Raw genomic sequence first — 22,102 nt, forward strand, 5'->3', positions numbered from 1 at the left:
TTGGAACACAGGGGGAATCACATGCCAATCAGGCAGGAACATACTCCTGGGCATGCTTTCCTTCCCAGTTTCCACTCTTATCTCCTATTCCATGAATTAGTGAGGTGTTCCAGTAATGAGGCAGAGATAGAAAGCTCCAGCTTGATCCAAAACATTCCTCCTCCTCATCTCTTACCTATTGGTTGGTCTGTCTGATTTTGTGAGAAGCACCTTCCAGCACCATCTTTAATCTCTTCACTAGGAGGGAAGCGCCATGACAATTTCTGTGCATGGATGTCAAGGATTCTGCTTTCGACAGCCAGAAAGGAAGGGCTGTTTCTGGGGACCATTGCTGTGTGAAGGGTGGGCTGACCTCTCTAGGTCTGTGGCAGCTGCCTCATGTACAGCTTCTGCTCTGTTCCTCTTGAGTCTCACTGATGCCTTTGTGCCTTTGTCTGTTTTCTCTGTCTCTGCTGTTTCCAACAGCCCCACCTACGAAGACACCGAGCACACCAGAAACACCAGCTACTCCCACTCCGACAGCATCTGAATCTCCCAACATCACTGCCAGCACCACAATGCCCCCCAGCAGCACCACCAGCATCAGCACCCCTAGGACAACAACAACAACCGTTACTGGCTCATCAACAAACTTCTCAACTATTTCAAGCACATCCACACCCATAGCGGAATATACAACCACCCTACCAACTCCAGGTACTTCTGCCTTGTCTGATCTTGTATCCCCTTGCTTTGAGAATAATGCAGATCTGTTGGCACCTCCATTTGTGCCTCAGTATGGAATTGGGGATGGGTGTAACTGCTGTGCATCCCATGAAATGCTCTTTGCCCAAAGCTGGAACTTGGGCTGGCTGTTTCAGAAGTGATGAGAATTCAGGGATTCTTGTGAGAAGCTCTTGGCTTCCATTAGGCATCTAATAAGGTGTTTCATGCTGGTACTCCTGCTGGGCTTAAAGAGATGCCAAACTGATGGGAAATCTTGTGTTCTTGTTGGACCTTGGACCTCCTTCATCTGTCAAAAATTTAGTCACTGGACTTAAGTGTGAAATTGCAGTGAGGATTACTTTTGTGGCACTGTAATTTCAGGTGCTTTCTGGGAAAAATTTTGCAAACTTTATACACTGTCTTCTCCTCCTTTGCAATGTCAATGCTAGTGGATGCCAGTGTTCATAGATATAGGAAGCAGGGATTTCTGTGACAGGCTTTTGGGAACAGTTTCACTCTGCCCCTTGTACCTGGCACATAAATGTCAAAAGGGAACACTTTCACTAGTTAGGAAAGGAGGGCCATCACCCTTTCTGTGCATGGATTTCAAGGATTCTTCTCTCTGGGGCCAGAAAGGAAGGGTTGGTGCTAGGGATCTTTGCTGATCTACATGTGGGCTGTTACCTCTAGGTCTGGGGCACCTCCCTCATGCACAGCTTCTGTTCAGTTCACACTGAGTCCCACTGATGCCTTTGTGCCTTTGTCTGTTTTCTCTCTCCCTGCTGTTTCTAGCAGGCACACCCAGCACAGCATCTCCTACACCAGAAGTGACACCCACTTCCACGTCAGCAGAGACTCTCACCACCACCACCACCACCACCACCACCACCACCACCACCAGCAGACCAACGACGACAACAACAACTGTTACACCAACCATCTCAACTCCTATAAGTATGATCTGAAACCAAGTAATTCCTGCCAAAAGCCCTGTGCCTCCAACTACAGCACCAACAAATAATTCTCTGGCTTTGTTGTCATTTCTGGCCTTGCTGTGGGAGTAGTGAAGATTCATGAGCACATGCATTTGTGGCTCTGGAAGGGATCAGGGATGGGTGTAATTTCTGGGCAACCTGTGGCCAAGTCTGGCCCTTGTTCTGGCTATTTCATAAGGAACAAGGATTTAGGGGTCCTTGGGGAAGGTCTTGTCTTCCCTGATTCAACAGTGCTCCAAGGAGGTATTTCATACTTGTGCCCAGATTAGACAGATGCTGAAGTGATGGGAATGTTGCTTTTGCTGCTATTGGACTTTGTGCTCCAGCTGTCCAGAATGTAGTCACTGGACCCTAGGTGTGCAGTTGGAGTGGGGCTAACGTTTGTGGCGGTAGCACTTCAGGCTCTGTTTGGTCACAGCTGTGCAGACCTTCTTCTCTTTCTCTCCTGTTTTGTTTCTGTGGCCATCTCTACTCCTTACCAGCTGTTTGGGCTGTGGGATGCTTCCATGGCTTTTGCTGGCTGAGTCTGGGGATTGGTTTCAGAGCTCAGATTGCCACATTTGACAGACATAAGCTCTGGGCAGCATTCCCATTGGTGCTTGTCTCCATCGATCTGTGTGCTGCTGGGAAGCGCTGGGAAGCACTGGGAAGCAGCTGAGGCTTAGTCAGCAGTATGTGTCCAGTGCCTGCTTTCCCTGTCGTTGGGTGCCTTCCGAGTGGTTGTTTTCTCTGTGCGATATTGAGGTGATATGCATGGCCCAAGCAGCTGAGGGAGTGGCAGGAGTGTCTGCTTAGTCCCGCTCTGCCGCCTGTATGGGTCTTATGTGAGAGGTTTATTGCACACGAGAGTCCATACAAAGCCACGTGACCCAGCTGTGGGGGACACACACATAAGTCATGAGTGCCTGTGTCCTGATTTGGGCCAGGAGTGGTTTGTAGGGCCAAGGAGGAGAGGCTGGCCACACCATCGAGCTTTCTTATGGCCAGTGTTGGCTGAGTGCAGTAGCAGCCTGTGGGGCACTGCTGAGTGCAGGGGATGCCCAGAGCACGACCTGAGTGTGAGGTGGTGCCCTGCATTGTTGTCTCTGTCCTGTTTCTAACTGTCTGTCTCGTTGTCACCTCTCAGAATGTGAGTGCATCTGGTCAGACTGGATCGACGTGACTTACCCGGATGGTTCTGACAGGAACAGTGGTGACTACGAAACCTTTGAGAACATTTGGAAGCAATACCCCTCCTGGGAGTGTGCAAAAGTTGAGAATATTTCCTGCCGAGCAGAGAAATTCCCTAGCTCTTCCATTGCAGATTTAGGGCAGAAAGTGGAATGTAATGTTAACGTAGGGCTCATCTGTAACAATAAAGATCAGCAGATAGGAGGTATAATACCAATGCCAGTCTGCCTCAACTACGAGATCAGTGTCTGCTGCACCCCCAACAAACCAGAGTGTCTTCCAACTCCAAGCACCACAAGCACCACAACTTCCACAGCTTCACCCACAACGAGCAGTGTGTCCCCTCCAATATCAACCACCGCTCCAACGACAACAGCAGAGACTCCCAGTCCTACCACCACCACCACCACGATGCCCCCCAGCAGCACCACCACTAGTGGCAGCACCTCACAGACAACAACAACTGTTCCTATCTCAACAACGCCCGTTTCAACTACTTCAAGCACATCCATGCCCACACCAACCCACACCACCACCACACCAACTCCAGGTACTTCTCTGATCTGTGCTTTCACATGTTTCCTTGCTGTGGGGAACTGAAGGTCTTGTGAGCACCTCCATTTGTGCCTCTCTCTGGGATCTGAGATTGGACTAATTGTTGTGTTTTCCCTGAAATGGCCTTTGCCCAAAGGTGGCCCTTCGGCTGGCTGTTTCAGAAGGAGCAAGAATACAGGGCTCTATGTCCTCCTCTCCTGTGGAGATCTTAATCCTCTTGTTACTGTGCATACATCCTTCCCTGACCACAGATTCCCGTATCAGCTCTTACTCCATGAGTTAGTGAGATGTTCAGATAATGAGGCAGAGACAGAAAGCTCCCAGTAGATGAAAAGCATTACTGCTCCTCCTCTCTTCCCTATAGGTAGATCTCTCTGATTTTGTGAGAACCACCTTCCAGCACTATCCCCAGTATCATCACTAGGCAAGACGGTCTGTGACCCTGTGTGTGCATGGATGTCAGGGATTCTGCTTTCTATAGCCAGAAAGAGAGGACTGGTTCTGGGGACAATTGCTGTACTAAGGGTGGGCTGGCCTGTGTATGTCTGTGGCTGCTGCCTCATGCACAGCTCCTGTTGAGTTCACATTGAGTCCCTCTGATGCCTTTGTTGCCTTTGTTTGTTTTCTCTGTCCCTGCTGTTTCCAACAGGCACAACTCCACCCACACCGAGTACACCAAAATCAATAACCACTACCTTCCTGCCGGAGACTTCCACCACCACCAGCGCCCCGATGACAACAACCACTGTTACCGGACCACCAACGCCCACCTCAACTACTTCAAGCACATCCTCACCAACACCAACATACACCACCACCACACCAACTCCAGGTACTTCTCTAGCCTGTGCTGTTGCTTGTTCCTGTCCTGTTGCCCTGAAGGTACATGAGCACCTTTACATGAGGTAAATTGTGTGTCTCAGATGGATCTGGGATGGGCATAACTTCAGGGCACCACTGGAACAACCTTTGCTTAAAACTTGCCTTTCATCTGTCTATTTAGAAGGAGCAGAGTTTTGTGGTTCTAGGGAAAAGTTCTTGGTTTCCCTGACAGAGAGCCTACTATGAAAAATTTTGTGCTGCTGCCTAGCTTACACAGATCTTGAACGGATTGGAAATTTTTGGCACTGGCATTTTAGGCACTATTTGTACATAGCTGTGTAGACATTCTTCCCTCTCTCCTGTTCCTTTGCCCTGTTAGTGCAAAAAACATTTCAGTGGTTATAGATGTAGGAAGAAGGATTCCTCTGCCATCCTTTCAGAACAGTTTCATCCTGCAGACTGTGACTTTCTTTGAACTTATTTTTGGCTGATCAGATCCACTAGTACTCTGAGAAGCCACTTATCAGATTGACATTGAGAAAACCACGTGCCAATCAGGCAGGATCATACTGCTGTACATTCTTCCTTCCCTGAATACAGATTCCCATCTCAGCTCTTAGTCCATGAGTTAGTTAGGAGTTCAGGTAATAAGGCAGAGATAGAAAGCCCCAGCTGGACCCACAGCATTACCCCTCCTCATCTTTACCTATTGGTAGTTTCTCTGATTTTGTGAGAATCACCTTCCAGTACTATGCCCAGTCTCTGCTAGGAGAGGGGAGCCATGATACTTTCTGTGCATTGATTTCAAATATTCTGCTTTCTACGGCCAGAAAGCTCGGGCTGGTGCTAGGGACCATTGCTTTGCTAAGCTGAGCTCTTTAGTTCTCTGCCAGCTGCCTCATGTGCAGCTGCTCTTCAGTTCACATTGAGTCCCACTGATGTCTTTGTTGCCTTTGTTTTCTCTGTCCCTGCTTTTTCTAACAGTCCCACCTTCATCCACACCGAGCACACCAAAATCAACAACTCCACCACCAGAGACTACCACCTCTACCACCAGCCCTCTGAGCACAACCACTCTTCCTGGATCAACAGTGCCCACCTCAACTACTTCAAGCACATCCTCACCAACACCAACATACACCACTACTACACCAACTCCAGGTACTTCTCCGGCCTGTGCTGTTTCTTGCTCCCATTTTGTTGTTGCCCTGAAGGTACATGAGCACCTCAAATTGTGCGTATCAGATGGATCTGGGATGGGTATAACTTCAGGGCAACACTGGAACAGCCTTTGCTTAAAACTTGCCTTTCATCTGGCTATTAAGAAGGAACAAGGTTTTGTGGTTCTGAGCAAAAGATCTGGTCTTCCCTCACTCAAAAAGGCTCAGAGAAGGTGTTTCATGCTGATGCTCAGCTTACACAGATCTTGAACTGATGGGAAATCTTGCCTTTTTTTTTTGCTGCTGGACCTCGTCTCTCAGCTGGGCAGAACACATTCACTGGACACACGTGCAATTTTGGCATGGCTTTGGTTTTTCAGTACTGGCATTTTAGGCACTGATTGGACATAACTGTGTAGATCTTCTTCCCACTCTCCCATTCCTTTGCCCTGTCAGTGCTTATGCTTGTCAGCTGTTATAGATGTAGAAAGGATGGATATGCTTTTGGGAACAATTTCATTCTGCAGACTGTGACTTTCTGTGAACTGTGGTCTTGGCTGATCAGATCCATTAGTACTCTAAGAAGCCACTTATCAGGGTGACATTGTGAAAACCACATGTCAATCAGACAGGAGCATACTGCTGTGCATGCTTCCTTCCCGGATCACAGCTTCCCATCTCAGCTCTTACCTGAGGATTTAGTGTGGTGTTCTAGATAATGACATGGAGATAGAAAGCCCCAGCAAGATCAAAAGCATTGCTCCTCCTCATCTCTTACCTATTGGTAGGTCTCTCTGATTTGGTGAGAAGCTGAGAAGCACCTTCCAGCACCATCTTTTTGCTCTGAGGGAAGGGACACAACCCTGTGTGTGCATGGATTTCAAATATTGTGCTTTTTGGGGCCAGAAAGAAAGGGCTGGTGCTAGGGTGGTCTGACCTCTCTAGCTCTGTGGCAGCTACCTCATGAGTTCACATTGAGTCCCACTCATGCCTTTGTGCCTTTTTCTGTTTTCTCTGTCCCTGCTGTTTCCAACAGGCACATCTCCATCCACACTGAGCACACCAAAATCAACAACCACTACCTCACTGCCGGAGACTACCACCTCCACCACCAGCCCTCCAAGCACAACAACCACTGTTCCAACTACCACCACTATTCCAATTAACACCAGAACCCCGACGGTTCCACCCACTGAACCAATAAGTAATTCCCAGGGTTTCATGTTCTTTGCTGATTTTAGAAAGCCGTGTTTATTGGCAGCTTAACTTGTATTTTAGTTTCTATACTCTGCACTACTGTAGTCAATTATATTTCAAAAATATCCCAGCTAACATTTCAGCAGCAATGTTGTATCTCCTACTGTGCCAGTTCATCTGCTTCTTTTAAAGGGCATGAAGTACATGAAGGAGTTTGCCTGCTCTCACCCAAATGTAAATTAGTTTTCATTAAAGGACTGTTCTTGTGGCAGAACCAGTGTATCTTAATTCCTCTAACATTATTACTGCACTCTTATTATGTACACAGTGCTTCTCTCTCCACCATGTGTCACTTATATCATGCTATAAAAGCACGAATAGATGGCTCTGAGGCTGGCCTGTGAGAATCATGAACACTTTTAAACATCGTAATAAAAAACTATTTTAAAGGAGTCTCCATTAGCAACCATAATGAAAACTGGCCATGTGGAAAAGCAGAAAAGTGTATTTTGGGTTTGTAGCATCCCAAAATAGCTTGTGTGTGAGTAATCTTAAAGGCTTGGGCATTAGAAATGGATGGAACACATTAGAATGCTCCAGCAATGGCTCAGTTTCTGTAGAATCAAATGACTCTGAGCAAAATCAATGGTGGTATGAACGTACCACATGGAGCAGCACAGGGAATAATGGTCTTTCCATAGAATATAGTGTGACAGAATACAGTATTAACCAGAGTTCATTGATCTACTCAGTGGATTCCCCTGGGATCTTGGACTGCTGGACTCTTCCATGCAATATAAAGTTTAAATACTGCAGAAGATGTTCCCTCTGACACTGATTGTTGATAAAGTGTTTATATCAATGTCTCCTATGCAAGAGGTAGGATATTTTGTTCATAATCCCTCAGTGATGCAAAACCATTAATAAAACAATTTCTGTCTAAAGACCCTATGCTTAGGCTTGTTGAACTACATATGCTTAGTGGAAAATGAGATGACATTAGGAAGAAAATGCAATTTCCCTACTTAAAATACTCTGTTTTCTTCCTGTCTTAAAGAGACACTTGAACCAGAGACAACAAAGACAAGCACTCCAGTTACTCCTTCAACTACCCCACTGCCAACAACAAGAACAACAGAAATAAGTACAGTGTCTACTGCAAACACCACTAGCCAACAGTCAACATCACCAGTGTCAACAAGCCCAGTGACAGCTACCATCTCTGAAGTCACTGAAACAGGATCAACCACCAAGACCACCACTTCCGGCCCCACGCCCTCAAGATCCACCAGCACCACACCAGTAACAGAAACACCTATCCATGAGACCACTACCACCAGGACCTCAAGCCATCCAATAGGATTATCTACCACCACTTCCACCCCTGGCACCACCACAACCTCTGGACCAAGCAGCCCTACAGGAACACAACCACCAGTATCAACAACCCCATTCACTGGAACAGGATCAATCACCAAGACCACCACTTCAGGCCCCACACCCTCAGTGTCCACTCCACTCACCACCACAGTAGGAACAGAAACAAGCACCCCAATGACGACCTCTGCAACTGTTACTACTCCAACATCACCTACATCAGCCAGCCCTGTGTCAACCACCACCTCTGGTACTACTCCAACACAAAGCTTTACCACCACTTCAGGAACCACCTCTAGTAGTTTTATCACAATCAACACAACAACCACCATCTCCACCACCTTCAAAACCTTTCCCCCCGTCTCAACTACTACATCTGGGCCTACTACAATATCAACTGCAGTCACCACTACAGGAAGCTCTACACACAGTGCAACTCCTCCAGTTAATGGCTCAAGTTCAACTACAGGTCTAACACCAACCACTGCTAAAAAAACTTGTACTATTTTCCCTAATGAAACTTATGAGGTGAGTGGATTTCATACTTTCATTGTGCTTTGGATGGAGACTAGACACATAACTTCAAAGTTAGAAACATAGAGAGTAGGCATTAATCTGGATAGGAAAGGAAGTATTAGTCTGTTCTATTTCCTTAGTTTTCTTGGGCATCAGCAGGACTTCCAATGATACTTGTATTGATAGCTTACATATTGCAACTAGCTCTTCAAGGATAATTTTTTAAAAGCTTTCTGCAAGGAGAAAGATCTCAGTTCAGTGTTTGTTGGAGGATAGTTCTGATGAAGAGGAAACCAAGAGCTAAGTGGTCCTAAGCTATCTCTTCTATTTCTGTTTCTGAATAAGTCTAGAGTGTGTAAAAGTTGTTTGCGTGCTTACATTGCAGCCTAACAAAAATCCACAGGGCTGAATTTGGAATGAGTCATACTTGTTCGCAGATTGGTTTCAGGAGAATGGTTCACAGATTGGTTTCAGCACTGTGAAACAGATCACTGCATTCAAATGCTTACGGAATTTGACTCAGAGTTCTTATTTTTATTCTTTTTTTTTTTGAACCCTCCACCTTTGACACAGACAAATTCGTGTCTTGTATATTTCTAAAGCCTCATCATAGTTTAGATGCCTACCAACTTGCTCAGTAGATCTGCAGGAATAAAAATTATACATGTCTGCAAAACTGGTAGAAGATAGAAGAAAACTCATGCAATCATAATGCATGAACATAACCACCTTGGACATTTTTCCCTGAACAGTTGGTGTTCACCATAGCTTTAGATATTAATCTGTTCTAGGCATTTGTGGAAGGGAATTGATCATATATTGGCCATTCATATTGATCAGTGTCTTTCACTGTTCTTTAGAGAGGGTGTAAAGGTGATGAGATTAGGTGAGACATCTCACTTTTAGATAGCTGAAATTAGAAAAGGTGATTCTCATTTCGGTTTACTGGCTTGACTTTTGTAAGTAATGCTTTTCACTTAGCAGCTCTCAGTTGTTCTAGCTCATATTGCTGACCTAGATAGTGCTGACTGATGCACTTCCATCCCATTTTCAGATTTCTGATGGGGGAAAACTTGTCAATAAACATATGGCTTTTTAGAAACCTGCACAAGATATTCAGGCATAACTGTTGTCAGTCTCACTACTTCCTAAAGGTTTGTCTCTGTCTCCCCCCTCCCCCTCTCTTCAAACACAGCAAGGTGACTCATGGATACTCTGTAACTGCACTAAGGTTATATGTATAGAAGACAACATTGTCCAGGTGATTCCAATAATCTGCAATCCACCCCCAAAACCCACGTGTGCCAATGGACTGTCTCCTGTGCCAGTCATGGATGAAGATGGATGCTGTTGGCACTGGGAGTGTGATTGTAAGTATATATTTTGTTGAATATTTAATCTCCTGAGGAAACGATACTATTGTCAAGACCAACAATATTTATCAGGGAACAAGTATCGTGCAAGGCTGTGACTCAGTCCTAGTGTTGGTTAGAATGCTCTGTTGATTCTTTTTAGCTAATTGAGTGATTGGCTTAGGTTGTCATTATCTCTAAATAACTGTTGTGTTAGTAGAGTAAATTGATCTCCCAAAGAAGGATTTAAATGTCCAGATGCAGACATTTATAGGCTAGAAGCATATATATATATATATATGTTACTTGTTCAGACTATTGGTAAAGATATATCTGTGGTACAGTGAATCCTATTCTCAGTTGTCTGTCATTAATGTCAGATGAACTGTGTACTGAAAGTGCCTGTTTTTTATTGATAACTTCTAGCTAATGAGTTCATGCATTGACATATACACTTCATTAAAATTAAAACGCCCAAAGTTCACTGAGATGTTTCCCACATCTACAGATTTTGCTTGTAGTCTGATATGATTTTGTATGCCATAAGGTCTAACTTAACTATATGTTTTTTTAGGCTACTGCACTGGCTGGGGAGATCCACATTACATGACTTTTGATGGACTGTACTACAGCTATCAAGGGAATTGTACATATGTCCTTGTGGAAGAGATCAATAAGAAAGTTGACAACTTTGGTGTCTACATTGATAACTACCATTGTGATACACGGGATGTAGTGTCCTGTCCTCGAACACTCATTGTGAGACATGAGACTCAGGAAGTGAGACTGACAACAGCACAACCAAATACTCTACAAGTAGAGGTACTAAAGAATGTTACCATTGATTTCTTGATTCAGATATTAATACTGCATCAACAGGATAATTATATTCACAAGGTTTGGGAAAAAAAATTAATCTGTGTTTTAGATTCAGTAACAGTTCAGATTATAAAATTAGACTGCTTCAAAGCATTTCTTTACTCTGAATGTGGGGGAGAAAAAATTCTACAACTTCTTATCTTTTTAATTTAAAGTCTTTGCAGATCTCTCCTAAATACACAAGTGTGGAAAAATTGCTAAGAGTTAAGGATATAAAATAAGTTAATTTATAATTAACAATAATGTAACAAAGGAAAACAACGTGGAATGGGAGGAGATAATGTAAGGTAGACATAACAATAAAGTGCTGGCCTGAAGCATTTCTTAAAAGCACCATTTGTACCTTTGACTTGTGTCATCTTCTTAATTTTTCAGAGTAGGGCACTTATATTTTTATTCCATTGCTAAATGTGATATCAAGGTTTTTGGACTTCAAAATTAGTGAGAAGTTTTTGGGGCTTTTTGTAGCTTTTTCCTGTTTGTTTGGTTTATTTTTGTACATTACTGTGTGAGAATATTACAAGTTAGGTTGCAACATATTGCTGGAAATTTACAACATTTAGGCCTCTTTTTTTTCTCTAAAGCAAAGAAATCTCTGATTGCTGAGTGAAAGTAGTAGTATTAGTTTCACAGGTATATCATGGCTACTGTATTGAAATAAATAATACCGTTTTAGTCTTATTTCCATTATTTAATTTTCCTATAAGCACGTTCCCTCTATGCCACAAAACCTAAAACTTTATACCATATGAATTTAGGAGAATTTTATATTCCACTTTCATGAGGAGTCCTTGGTGCCATAGTCACTCTAATAAGTCTGTTGAATGTTAGGATTTATCTGGTTTAAACCTTGAATAACTTCATTTGTCAGAGGTTAATGGGCTTTTTGTGGCTCAGAGAAGAAAAGTTTGACTTTCCAGTAACAAAGGAAACACAGGAACATTTGTTACAAATTCAAAGGATATTATTTACCTTTACATTCTCTCTGCAAAACAAAGAAACAGTCAATTCTTTTGAAAAGTCAAACTAAATTTATGCCTCTTTTCTGTTTTCCTTTATTTATTAGGTGACAGTAAACAACCAGCTTGTGGCTTTGCCTTATAAGAAGTTTGGTGTGAGCATCTATGAATCAGGCATAAATCGTGTTGTGGAAATTCCTGAGCTGAAAATGAACGTGACCTACAATGGCTTGTCCTTTTCTATCAGAATGCCCTACAGCCTGTTTGGCAACAATACCCAGGGACAGTGTGGTAAGGCTTACTATTCCAATTTTTGCACTCTCATAAAACCACTGTGACAGCCCTGCTGCAAAGATAAATGGTATTTCCTAACAAATCTGTGAGTGAATTCTTCCTCCCCATACGACCCTTAGGCACTTGCAATAACAACACGGCAGATGACTGCATGCTGCCAAATGGAAACATTGCAGAAAACTGTGAAACCATGGCAGATCATTGGCAAGTTGTTGATCCTTCCAAACCACAGTGCTCTCCAGGCCTAGTTCCTACAGGTTCACCTAGCACAACACCAACACAACCTTGCAAAGAATCTTCCATCTGCAAGCTTCTTTTGGGAAGGTAACAATCCTCTTGGTTTTACAAGCTTTGGTCTTTGATTTAAATGGAAATTTTAGGATTAATTTACCAGTGGAAAGTGTTTCTAACTATTTCTCCATTTCTTGTATCTTTATGATTTGCATCTACTCCTTTCTCTTTTTCCGGTTTTTATTTTTTGCTGACAGTTTCTTTCAACCATTGGCTGCCACATTAACCATTGCTGATGTTCCCATGTTCTTCTACACTCTCTGCCCTCTCCTGTCCCATGTTGTTGCCTTTTCCCACATTTACTTAGCAGAAAACAGAGTCCAGCTGAAAACAGAGATCTTAATTTTTAGAACACTATGTCAGAACTGAAAAAGAAAAAAATCAAAATCACTTTAAAGAGATAGCACATGGTTGCACCCAATAATATACAACTCCTGGACTCAAAATGTTAGTGTCAAAGTGTTTTGTAGGTGAGGGAAGAATATTTTAAGATATATTGGAAGGTTACTATCTGGATAAGTGCTTTTATCACAGATCTCTCATTAATAGTCCATATCCACATCTCCTTAATCTCCCATATCCACTGTTGCCATATCATAAGATGTTAAGCACATTGAAAAATATATGAATTATTCAGTAACTAATAATGATAAATATTTCTGTTTCTAGTGTGTTCAAGCCATGCCATGCATTTGTCCAGCCTGAGAAGTACTATGCAGCCTGTGTTTTTGATAGCTGTGTACTTCCCAACCTAGACCTGGAATGCTCAAGTCTGCAGATCTATGCTGCCATCTGTGCTGATCAAGGCGCATGCATTGACTGGAGAAAATATACCAATGGTGTATGCTGTAAGTATCTGGCCATAGTAATTCATCTTGAATTATTAAGGAAGATTATGTGGAACTGTTTCAGCAGTAAGGTCATACTGCTTTCAGAGTAATGAAGGCACCAGTAAATTATATCAGCTGCTCTCCTTAAGTAATTTTGCAGGTAACATTTTTAGCAATGGAAATGATAAATCGGCCTGCAAAAAAATACATGTATTGAATGTGCCAGAAACATCTGTATCAGTACATACATTTTTTGTATGCAGGCAGTTCTATGCTTTGCAGGCATTGGCAAATTACTCTCTATTTGGTGACATGTGCATTAGTTTTCATCTGTAGTAAGAGCACAAAGGGAAGGATGACACTCCCCTTTGAGAACTTGTGCAAAAGAGACTAAAATTATGCGAAAAAATCATAGTCAAGATGTAGACTCTTGGCTTTATCACCTTAGTGTAAAGTACAGTATTATATCTCTATGGCTAAATTACACAAAATTATTCCATTTATACACATAAGTCTATCTGGAATTTTTCCTCTTTGCTTCTCAAGATTATCATAGATACATAGGAAAATGACTGACCAGTATTTAAGTTCTTGGCATAAGATCATGGGGCTTTTATACAATATTGCTACTGAGCTGTTCCTCCTTTTTGTTCTTCATTCCAGCTCATAAATGTCCTTCAGGTAAAGAATACAGAGCATGTGGTCCTATTAAAGAGATGACCTGCAAATCAAGGTAAAAAATTCCTTCACAGTTAGTTATGACTTGTACAACTATTCAGTTGTATCTAATGCACAGGTGAATGAGCAAAATCAACCTCCTCTCATGTCTTAAAGTGACTGTCAAATTTATTAGCACTATTCTGTTGACCCTAAATCTGGGTGCCTGAACTGTTTCTGTTTCTGTTGTTTGGCTATATCAAACACAGACACTGCAAACCCCAATCACAAATGTGCAGATCATTTGCCACTGTATTTTCTGTGAAAGGTTATTTGGCAGAATCCTCCTGTATGTGCCTATGACATTAATGGTCTTCCTCTGAACATTTTATCTCACAGAGGACAGAATGAGACATCAACTAAACAAGTGGAAGGCTGTTTCTGTCCTAATGGAACCATGTTGTATGACTCTGGTGTGGATGTCTGCGTGAAAACCTGTGGTGAGTTTTACTGCTTCACTTGGATGCATGTTTGTTTCCTCTTTATTTCCTTCCATATATACAACAAAGATTTGACTGTATGCAGTGCTCATACAATGTATAGTAGAGATGCCTCCTGTTATATGACTGGTAATGGAAATTTATTTTGATATTTTCCAGGCTGTGTTGGAGTGGATATGATACCAAGAGAGGTATGATGCTGTATGCTTTTGGATTTCAAGTAGAAGTTTGGGTGGGGAGAGGAGAGTGGTCTCCACTGGTACAATCTTGTTTTGTCATCTGCATACTTTGTATTCCTGGTTTTACTTCTGTTCCTTTTAATTGGCTACTATGCAATCACTCATTTTATTGTTTTTCAATGGCAGTTTGGAGAAAAGTTTACAGTGGACTGTCAGGACTGTATTTGCCTGGAAGGGGAACATGGCATTGTATGTGAGCCTCATGTATGTGAACAAAAGAAGGTCACTTGTGATGGAGAAGGCTTCTATGAGGTCACTGAAGTCAATCCTAAAGACTCCTGCTGCCCTCTTTTCACTTGCAGTGAGTTTATACTCTTGTTTCTAGTCTTTCTATACCTCTTGGAAATAGAAAGGAAAAAAGACTGAACTACCTTAATACCAGAGATCTACAGCAGGGAGTCACAAAATAGTATCTTTCCTCATGCTTTTTAAAATCAGCTTGCCCAGTGCTAGGGAAAATACATTTTAATATTGCAATGATTCAGTATAACTGAATTTACAGTTATGGGACTCAACATAACTAAAGCTATAGTTTTTGTGTTCAGGGCTACATTTTATTTAAGCAAAATGCAGAGAGATTATGGAATTCTCTGTGGATTTTCATTTTCCAACAGTTGCCTAAAATAATGGAGAGATAATAATGGAGTACTTCTTTGCATAGAATGGTGATACTTTATAAGCACAGCATAATTGCATAGTAGAAAAAGAACCATAAACTAATACGGTACCCCATATCCAGTGCCGGGATTTATGAGGAAAAACATGTTCCCTATCTGCAATTTGTTTCTTTGAAGAGAACCTGGACTGTTTCCTAGCAATGGAAAGTTCATCCTAAGTACTTTGATAGGTGTTTATTTCTTGTAGCTGTTATTTAGTGTATTAGTGTGATTTCTGTCTTATTCTTTTTTTTTTTTTTTTTTCCTCAGAATGCAATACAAGCTTGTGCACAGCTAAAGCCCCCAAGTGCTCACTGGGATTTGAAGTTCATTCTTATATTCCCAGTGGTCAGTGCTGTCCTGTATACCAATGTGGTAAGTCCCTTGGAATTATATTACAATGATTAGCCTTATAGTTTTATTTATTACATAATTTAGCACTACACTTAATAAGACTGTATGCAATAGCCTGTTGAAAGAGGTGTTAAACACAGATTCTACAAATTCACTACTATTAAAATTGTTACTAGTGCTATAGTTATGAAACTAGGCAATCAGATATAGCTCAGGTGACTCAAGTTCAATTTCCTGCTTGTAAATACACGTAAGAACAGCTACAGAATTAACTGGGATGATGGTCTCAGCTTAATCTAGCAAAAAGTCCCTAGAAGCATCCCCAGTAGAAGACAGATTTACAGTTCTTGGTAACTGAAACAAGGAAGTGCTTGTATCTGTTAAGTGGACATTCTTGGCGATGAACTGGACTGCTGCATATTTTGGGACAAATCTTTTTCCCTTCTTGCACATGCAGTATTAGTTTTTATACTTTATACATGTCCTATCTGCTACCAGAATTGGGGAATAACCATATGAATTGTGATTCACTGTGGAAGAAATGAGTTGGATTGGAGTGGGGTGAAGACATTTTTTATTCATTTTTCCTATCTAAACATCTAACTCTTTGCTTATTAACAGTTCCCAAGGGGGTTTGCGTACATGAGAATGCTGAGTTCTTGGTAAGTTCCTGTTTCAACAGTCTTCTAAAAATGCTTTAAAGAACAGTTAGTATACTTGATCAGAAGTGCTATGAAAAGGTTTATCCAGTACAACAAATATTTTAGGAATTTTAAAATTTCTGTCAGGAGTTTATCACAATTTGACAAAGCCTAAATCTTTTCTGAAAAATTTCCTGTGTAGGAAAGAAATTGAAGAGCTGCATGTATGTCAGTATCATAGAGGAATTTGGGTTAAGTGTGCTGACATTTAAAAAAGTCAGTCCACATTTACTGTCAGCATGTTATTGCAGTTTTAAGACTCTTTTCAAAAATTAAAAGATATATAAATAACTCTTATTCTAACCAAATTTAGATTTCTAATTCTCTTGGGTCTAGTAATTGTACCTTTTCATTTAATATCAGAATTTGTCATTGCTATACAGGACTCAATAAAGACATATTAAATTATACTCAGTATTTAAAATGTTGTCTTCTTAAATGACTAGCCAAATAGCTACCCAGTTGTCTTTGTGATTTTTTTTCCTTTTTCATTGCTTCATTTACAGATTTAAAAAAAATATTAAATGTTTAAACAGACATTTATTAACTCATTAATATGTGATTTTTTTTTCCTTAAAATGTGTAGCCCAACTCCTCAGTCTTTGTTGACAAGTGTCGGAATTGTGTCTGCACGAATGATATTAATGTCAGCACTCAACTGAATATCATCTCCTGTGAACATGTCCCCTGCAACACAAAATGTCAACCAGTAAGTGGCAAACTTAAAGGAACAAAAGACCCCAAAACACCCATATATGTGAATTCCAGTTTGATCCATGAGTGATATTAAGCAGAGGAGAGGGAGTTGAAACCCAGAGACCAACTCCAGCATGGATATCAACTATTCTTTGAACAATCTGCTACCTGAGATTGACTGTGTAACTGTCAGCATTCAGTTCACACTGGCAGAATTAGCTGGGAAATTTCTGTAGACCACCTTGTGGAGTAATATTTAATTATTATGCATATTTATTCTAGTGCTTTATTCCATTTATAACCTGCTTCTATTACTTGTCTCCTGTGGTTTGGAATACAAAAAGGCACAAATCTTGAGTGCACTTCAAAGTGTAATCAATTAATGGATTCACATGTTTTCATTTATTTCTCAAAAATTATAGTGCTATTGTTTTTAATTACTTTTAATTTCTAGGGATATGAACTTAAACCAGTGAAAGGTGAATGCTGTGGAAAATGTGTGCAGACCAAGTGTATTATACACACAGTAGAAAATTCTGAACTCATCTTGAGTGTAAGTATGCTCTATGTCTTACTTCTCCACCAAATCTGTAAAGTTCCCAGTTCCAGAAAGGGAACAACCTCCTTGCCAGAGACAAGACTTTAGTATAAGTTTGCACCTGAAAGATCAAAATCTCATCTAAAGCAAAACCTAGCTTTTTGACCTGAAGGTAGGTCTCATGAAATAAAATTAACTGTAAGGCCCTTCCTGGAATGAGAAATCCAATACCCTTGAAAGGGGTTTTCTTGCATAGTCTGGAAGCTTGGGCTTTTCTATGTTACTTGATTTCTATATGCTGAAAAACACTATTAAAGCCTGCATATGAAACAATTCTATTGCCCTAGTAGGATGAAGGTTTAGAGTCTTTCTTAATTAACATAAAACAGTCTGGCGTTTTGAAGGCAAAGTCCATTGGCATGGATGATTTTGTTAAAGTACTCCATGTACTTTAGAGACATTTTTCTTTCTCAAGAAAAATGCCATATAAAACTGACATTCTCTCCATGTTGCATATTGCAATCCATGTCATGATCTGTATCCCAAATGGCTGTTAACCTAAAAATAACTGACGAGGAAACAAGATGAAAGTCATTATCAGAGGGCAAGAAAATTTCTGTCTAAGCTCTCTTCAGCTTTCCTTATAACATTTTGCATTTCACTTTCAGCCTGGAGACTTTAAAAATGATCCTCACAACAACTGCACCATTTATAGCTGTGTAAATAGTCATGACCAGCTTATCGCTTCCACATCTGAGATTACCTGTCCAGCATTCAATGAGGAGAGCTGCAAACCTGTAAGTAAAAATAGAAAATTTACCCTCTCCTCCATACATAGATTACTTCATTTTATTTCAGCCATCTAACTAACAACAAAAATAAAATTTAGCTCTGATGGCCTTTCGTCATAATTTCTCAGTCCTAAGGGCAGAAGTTCCAGATGCATCCATGCACAGCCCTCTAGAGTATATAAGATAAGATACCCGGGTGAGAATTCACCCAGGTATAATTGGTAGCTGTCTCTCAGTAGCCAAAATACTGGTCAGCACCAAGATACTGAATCTTTGCTGACTGCTTTGTTTGGAGTTCTGTCTCAACAAGAACTAGGTTTCCTTGAATGTTACAGAAACACAAGCTGTTCAGTCAGTAAGTAGGCTGCTAGTAACACTCTGCATAGTCCCCATTCAAATACAGAGGACTCTGAGAAACCATTTTTTGGAATTGCTTCTGAGCAAAAATTTCATTATGTTAACTGTAGACTTCCTTCAAAGAATTGTTTGTATTTTCAAAATCCTTTGTAAGTTAATAAATTTCAAGTCAGGAAGAGGCTGTTTTCTTTGCTTATTTAGATCAATGTTACAGTACAATAATCAGATTTCACTTGTTATTTCCAGCCACTGAAGAATTGCTCTCCTCAGTTTTTGCCTTAATGCATTTTTAATATAGAAAAATAATATAATGTAATTTTTTGTTTCTTTTTTATTTTAGGGAACTATTTCATTCTTACCTAACGGTTGTTGCAGAACCTGTAAGTATGCCAGTGTATCTGAATCAACAATACAGAGAATGAATTGTCTTCTTAAATCAGCCCATTTCCCAGATAAATTTGTATTTAAATAGATACTTCTATGTTTATATTTGTTATTCCAAGCTTTCACTGTCTGATCTCTCTGGAGAAGTTGAAGCTGAAGCAGAAAGACTACTTAAGGCAATTCTTTGAGTGCGCTAGTGAAGCCCAGGGAATGCTGAGGTCGAGGGATTTCTGGAGCTATTTCACTGAAAGCATTTTTTGCCCTTTCCCTGCAGGTGCCCCTCTGGACAGCCGCACACCATGCTCTGTGCGCCACAGAAAAGATTTTATTGTCTACAATGGCTGCCGCTCTGTGGACAGAGTTGACTTGACTGAATGTGAAGGAACATGTGGAACCTTCTCGCTGTAAGTAAACTCATCAGACAATGAGATTTAAGTCCTGGTGGCACTGAGCTTGTTTATATAAAAGGAACAATAAATAGTAGACTACACAATGGTAGAAGAACTAGAACTGCTTCTGCTTCATGAATCATGGACATAAAATCATGGAATCTGTGACTGATGAGCTGATTTGTCGTAATACTAAGCAGAAAAGTGTATTAAATTGTCTTGGGATTCAGACAGCTCTGATAAGGCCTATTCATCCATTAAGAGCTGGCTTTGTGTCAGACCACCTAGGCTAGAAATCATCACAAAAGAACATGGATTATTTCCTGTAATGAGAATGAGCCCAGAGAACAGTCAGACTTGACAACTGGAAGTGGAAAAGCTGCTTCTCAACAGTTAACATCTAAAATGAAATGCACATACATCTTTCAAAGGAAGTTTCAAATATGCACAATTTTTATACAATGAAGAAATGAGAAAATGGATGCTTTAGGTGTGGTGTTAGTAGAGTGACTCGACTGTACATTTTTCTCTGGAATGAGAGACTATATTAAAAATTGGTATAAGGAAGTGGTTAGTAGGACACCTGGTAGTGAGCTACTAAAACTTTGGAAAAACAACTCTTAACTCTCCAAAGAAACTGTCACCTACTGCCTATCACTGAGTCTGCCACAGTGCACCTTACATGGATGAAAACTGATCTTTAGTATCACATGGAACTCTGAGAAGCCAGGAAGTTTATTAGTATTTTGAAATTCCTGATCATCTTAGGGTCTTGCTGGAATTGCTTCTACCAAATACAAGAAAAAGATGGATCTTGTCACAGTATATAGCCTGATATTGACAGATTCTTCAGGTTAGGAATGGTGCTTAGGAAGCTGATGAACACAAGAGTGCAAAAAATACTTTGCAGTGAGATGGGAACAGAAAGAGCTGCTACTTCCCCTTCATGTTAACACTGCCCTGATTGGGTTAGGCATTTTATAATCACTGCTCTGTCAGATGAGCTTAGCACTTCCATTAGCCACAACTGTGGCTCTTCTCATAGGAGTTCTGTACCTGATTTCACCCTCTCCTGTGTGTTGGCTTCTGACACCGAGTAATGTTGCCATTTTTCATGTTGACAGATACTCTGCTGAGGCCAATTCTATGGACCACAGCTGCTCCTGCTGCAGAGAAACAAGCGCCACTGAGAAGCACGTGGTTCTGAAATGCCCCGGTGGGCACTCGGTGTCACACAAGTACCTCTATGTGGAGAGCTGCAGCTGTCAAGACACTGAATGCCAGGCCACAGTCCAGTGAGCTGCAGAACAATGAAGAAAATTACAAGGCGAGAACCCCAAACCGGATCAAGAGAGCCATCAGCTTAACATCAAAATGAAGGCAAAAAAACCCTGGCATCATTAATTAAAAGGACTGTGAACCATTCTTAGCTTCCTTGACTACTTTTGAACTTTACTTTTCCCAGTAACTACATCCTGTTTGTTCTCTAATTAAATAACTGTGCCCTATTTATTTGTGAACAAAATAAGAACACAAATATGTATGCTTACAAGTGCACAACCTCTTGGTTCCTTTCCAAATCTTATTTTTCTCTGAATGATTAAAAGAACATCTCAAAAAGCATGGCTTTTGTACTTATACAGTCTTGATGAGTTTGAGTTTGAAGAAAGAAGAAAACTTATTTTTCAAGTTATAGGAAGTCAAGTGGTTTCCTAAATTCCTTTCTACTCCTGGCTCCTTAAAAGCTGATCAGATTGTTCTGTTCAGAAGACCCAGTCTATAAGGTGGGAGAGAATATGATGCTCTCTGCCAAAGCAAAGGCAAAGATGAATAATGATCATGAAATTATTCAGATGACTTGGAGAGACTTCTAGTTCAGCACCAGAACTTACTTTAGCAGAGCTCTGTATGTCGCAACTGTCTCAGTTCATTGCAATTATGTATTGTCACTAAAAAAAGTATAGGAAGATCACTCACCGTGCTTTCAGGATGTACAATTGCTACATAGTAAGAGCTCTCCAATTTCCAGTATTTTTAAAACAGATGCCCATCACTAAGCTAGTAATCCTAGGCTTCCTCTGCAGAAAATGGAAAACAATAGCCATTTTTTATATTAATTTGTCTCTCAACAAAGGACAAATCTAAAGGAGTGCCGGTTTGTCTTATTGTAAGGGGAGCTGAAACAGGTAACTGGAAGATGTTAATTTCTCTTGAATCATCTTAGAGTACAGTGAGGGTAAACCACACCTGTTGCAGTGAAAAAAAAGCTTTTGGGTTTATTTTGTCTCTATTAATGAAATCTTTATCGGCAATAGCCAACCCCAATACTGACATCTTTGCTACCTAAAGGATTGGTGGCACCATTTTTTGCTACTATCAAATGTACTGCAGCTTAAAAGGCAAATAAGATTTCTGCCTTTTTATAAGACTGATAAGGATGTGCAGAAAATGAAACTCCGTATTTTTTTCAGCATTACAAAACTATGATTGGAAAGCAGATTTCTCTGGAGTTGGAGAGATAGCTGATCTAAAAAGAAGGACGTTTTGTCAGTTTACAGAGCAATCTGCAGATTAAAGGAAGCTAAGTTTCTGCTTTAGTTTCTAAGAATTAGTTTCTAAGGATTTCTATCTCTACATTCATTGTAAGATGTGACAGAGTTTCCTCCCAGGGCACATACAAAGTCACTCTCCTCTGTGGATCCTTTGTTATCCAACAATTTCTATGCTGACACTAGAAC

The 22,102-nt window shown here is 40.8% G+C and overlaps 1 protein-coding gene across 1 annotated transcript in view; it reads left to right on the plus strand.

Moving 5' to 3' along the window:
- Positions 1 to 20,915, plus strand: part of MUC2 (mucin 2, oligomeric mucus/gel-forming) — a 53,480-nt gene extending 32,565 nt beyond the window's left edge. Inside the window, exons 37-58 of the mRNA XM_053945859.1 lie at positions 466 to 696; positions 1,498 to 1,659; positions 2,827 to 3,420; positions 4,075 to 4,257; positions 7,662 to 8,509; positions 9,693 to 9,867; positions 10,424 to 10,671; positions 11,795 to 11,978; positions 12,101 to 12,305; positions 12,942 to 13,120; positions 13,766 to 13,835; positions 14,159 to 14,259; positions 14,419 to 14,450; positions 14,625 to 14,799; positions 15,425 to 15,529; positions 16,130 to 16,170; positions 16,796 to 16,918; positions 17,360 to 17,458; positions 18,112 to 18,240; positions 18,932 to 18,971; positions 19,250 to 19,379; positions 20,489 to 20,915. Coding sequence (XP_053801834.1) covers positions 466 to 696; positions 1,498 to 1,659; positions 2,827 to 3,420; positions 4,075 to 4,257; positions 7,662 to 8,509; positions 9,693 to 9,867; positions 10,424 to 10,671; positions 11,795 to 11,978; positions 12,101 to 12,305; positions 12,942 to 13,120; positions 13,766 to 13,835; positions 14,159 to 14,259; positions 14,419 to 14,450; positions 14,625 to 14,799; positions 15,425 to 15,529; positions 16,130 to 16,170; positions 16,796 to 16,918; positions 17,360 to 17,458; positions 18,112 to 18,240; positions 18,932 to 18,971; positions 19,250 to 19,379; positions 20,489 to 20,663 — 4,229 coding nt within the window. The 3' untranslated portion in view covers positions 20,664 to 20,915. The remainder of the gene's footprint in view (positions 1 to 465; positions 697 to 1,497; positions 1,660 to 2,826; positions 3,421 to 4,074; positions 4,258 to 7,661; positions 8,510 to 9,692; positions 9,868 to 10,423; positions 10,672 to 11,794; positions 11,979 to 12,100; positions 12,306 to 12,941; positions 13,121 to 13,765; positions 13,836 to 14,158; positions 14,260 to 14,418; positions 14,451 to 14,624; positions 14,800 to 15,424; positions 15,530 to 16,129; positions 16,171 to 16,795; positions 16,919 to 17,359; positions 17,459 to 18,111; positions 18,241 to 18,931; positions 18,972 to 19,249; positions 19,380 to 20,488) is intronic.
- The last annotated feature ends 1,187 nt before the right edge of the window (positions 20,916 to 22,102 follow it).

The sequence above is a fragment of the Vidua chalybeata genome, chromosome 6 (genome assembly GCF_026979565.1).
Source record: "Vidua chalybeata isolate OUT-0048 chromosome 6, bVidCha1 merged haplotype, whole genome shotgun sequence".
NCBI classification, from domain to species: domain Eukaryota; kingdom Metazoa; phylum Chordata; class Aves; order Passeriformes; family Viduidae; genus Vidua; species Vidua chalybeata.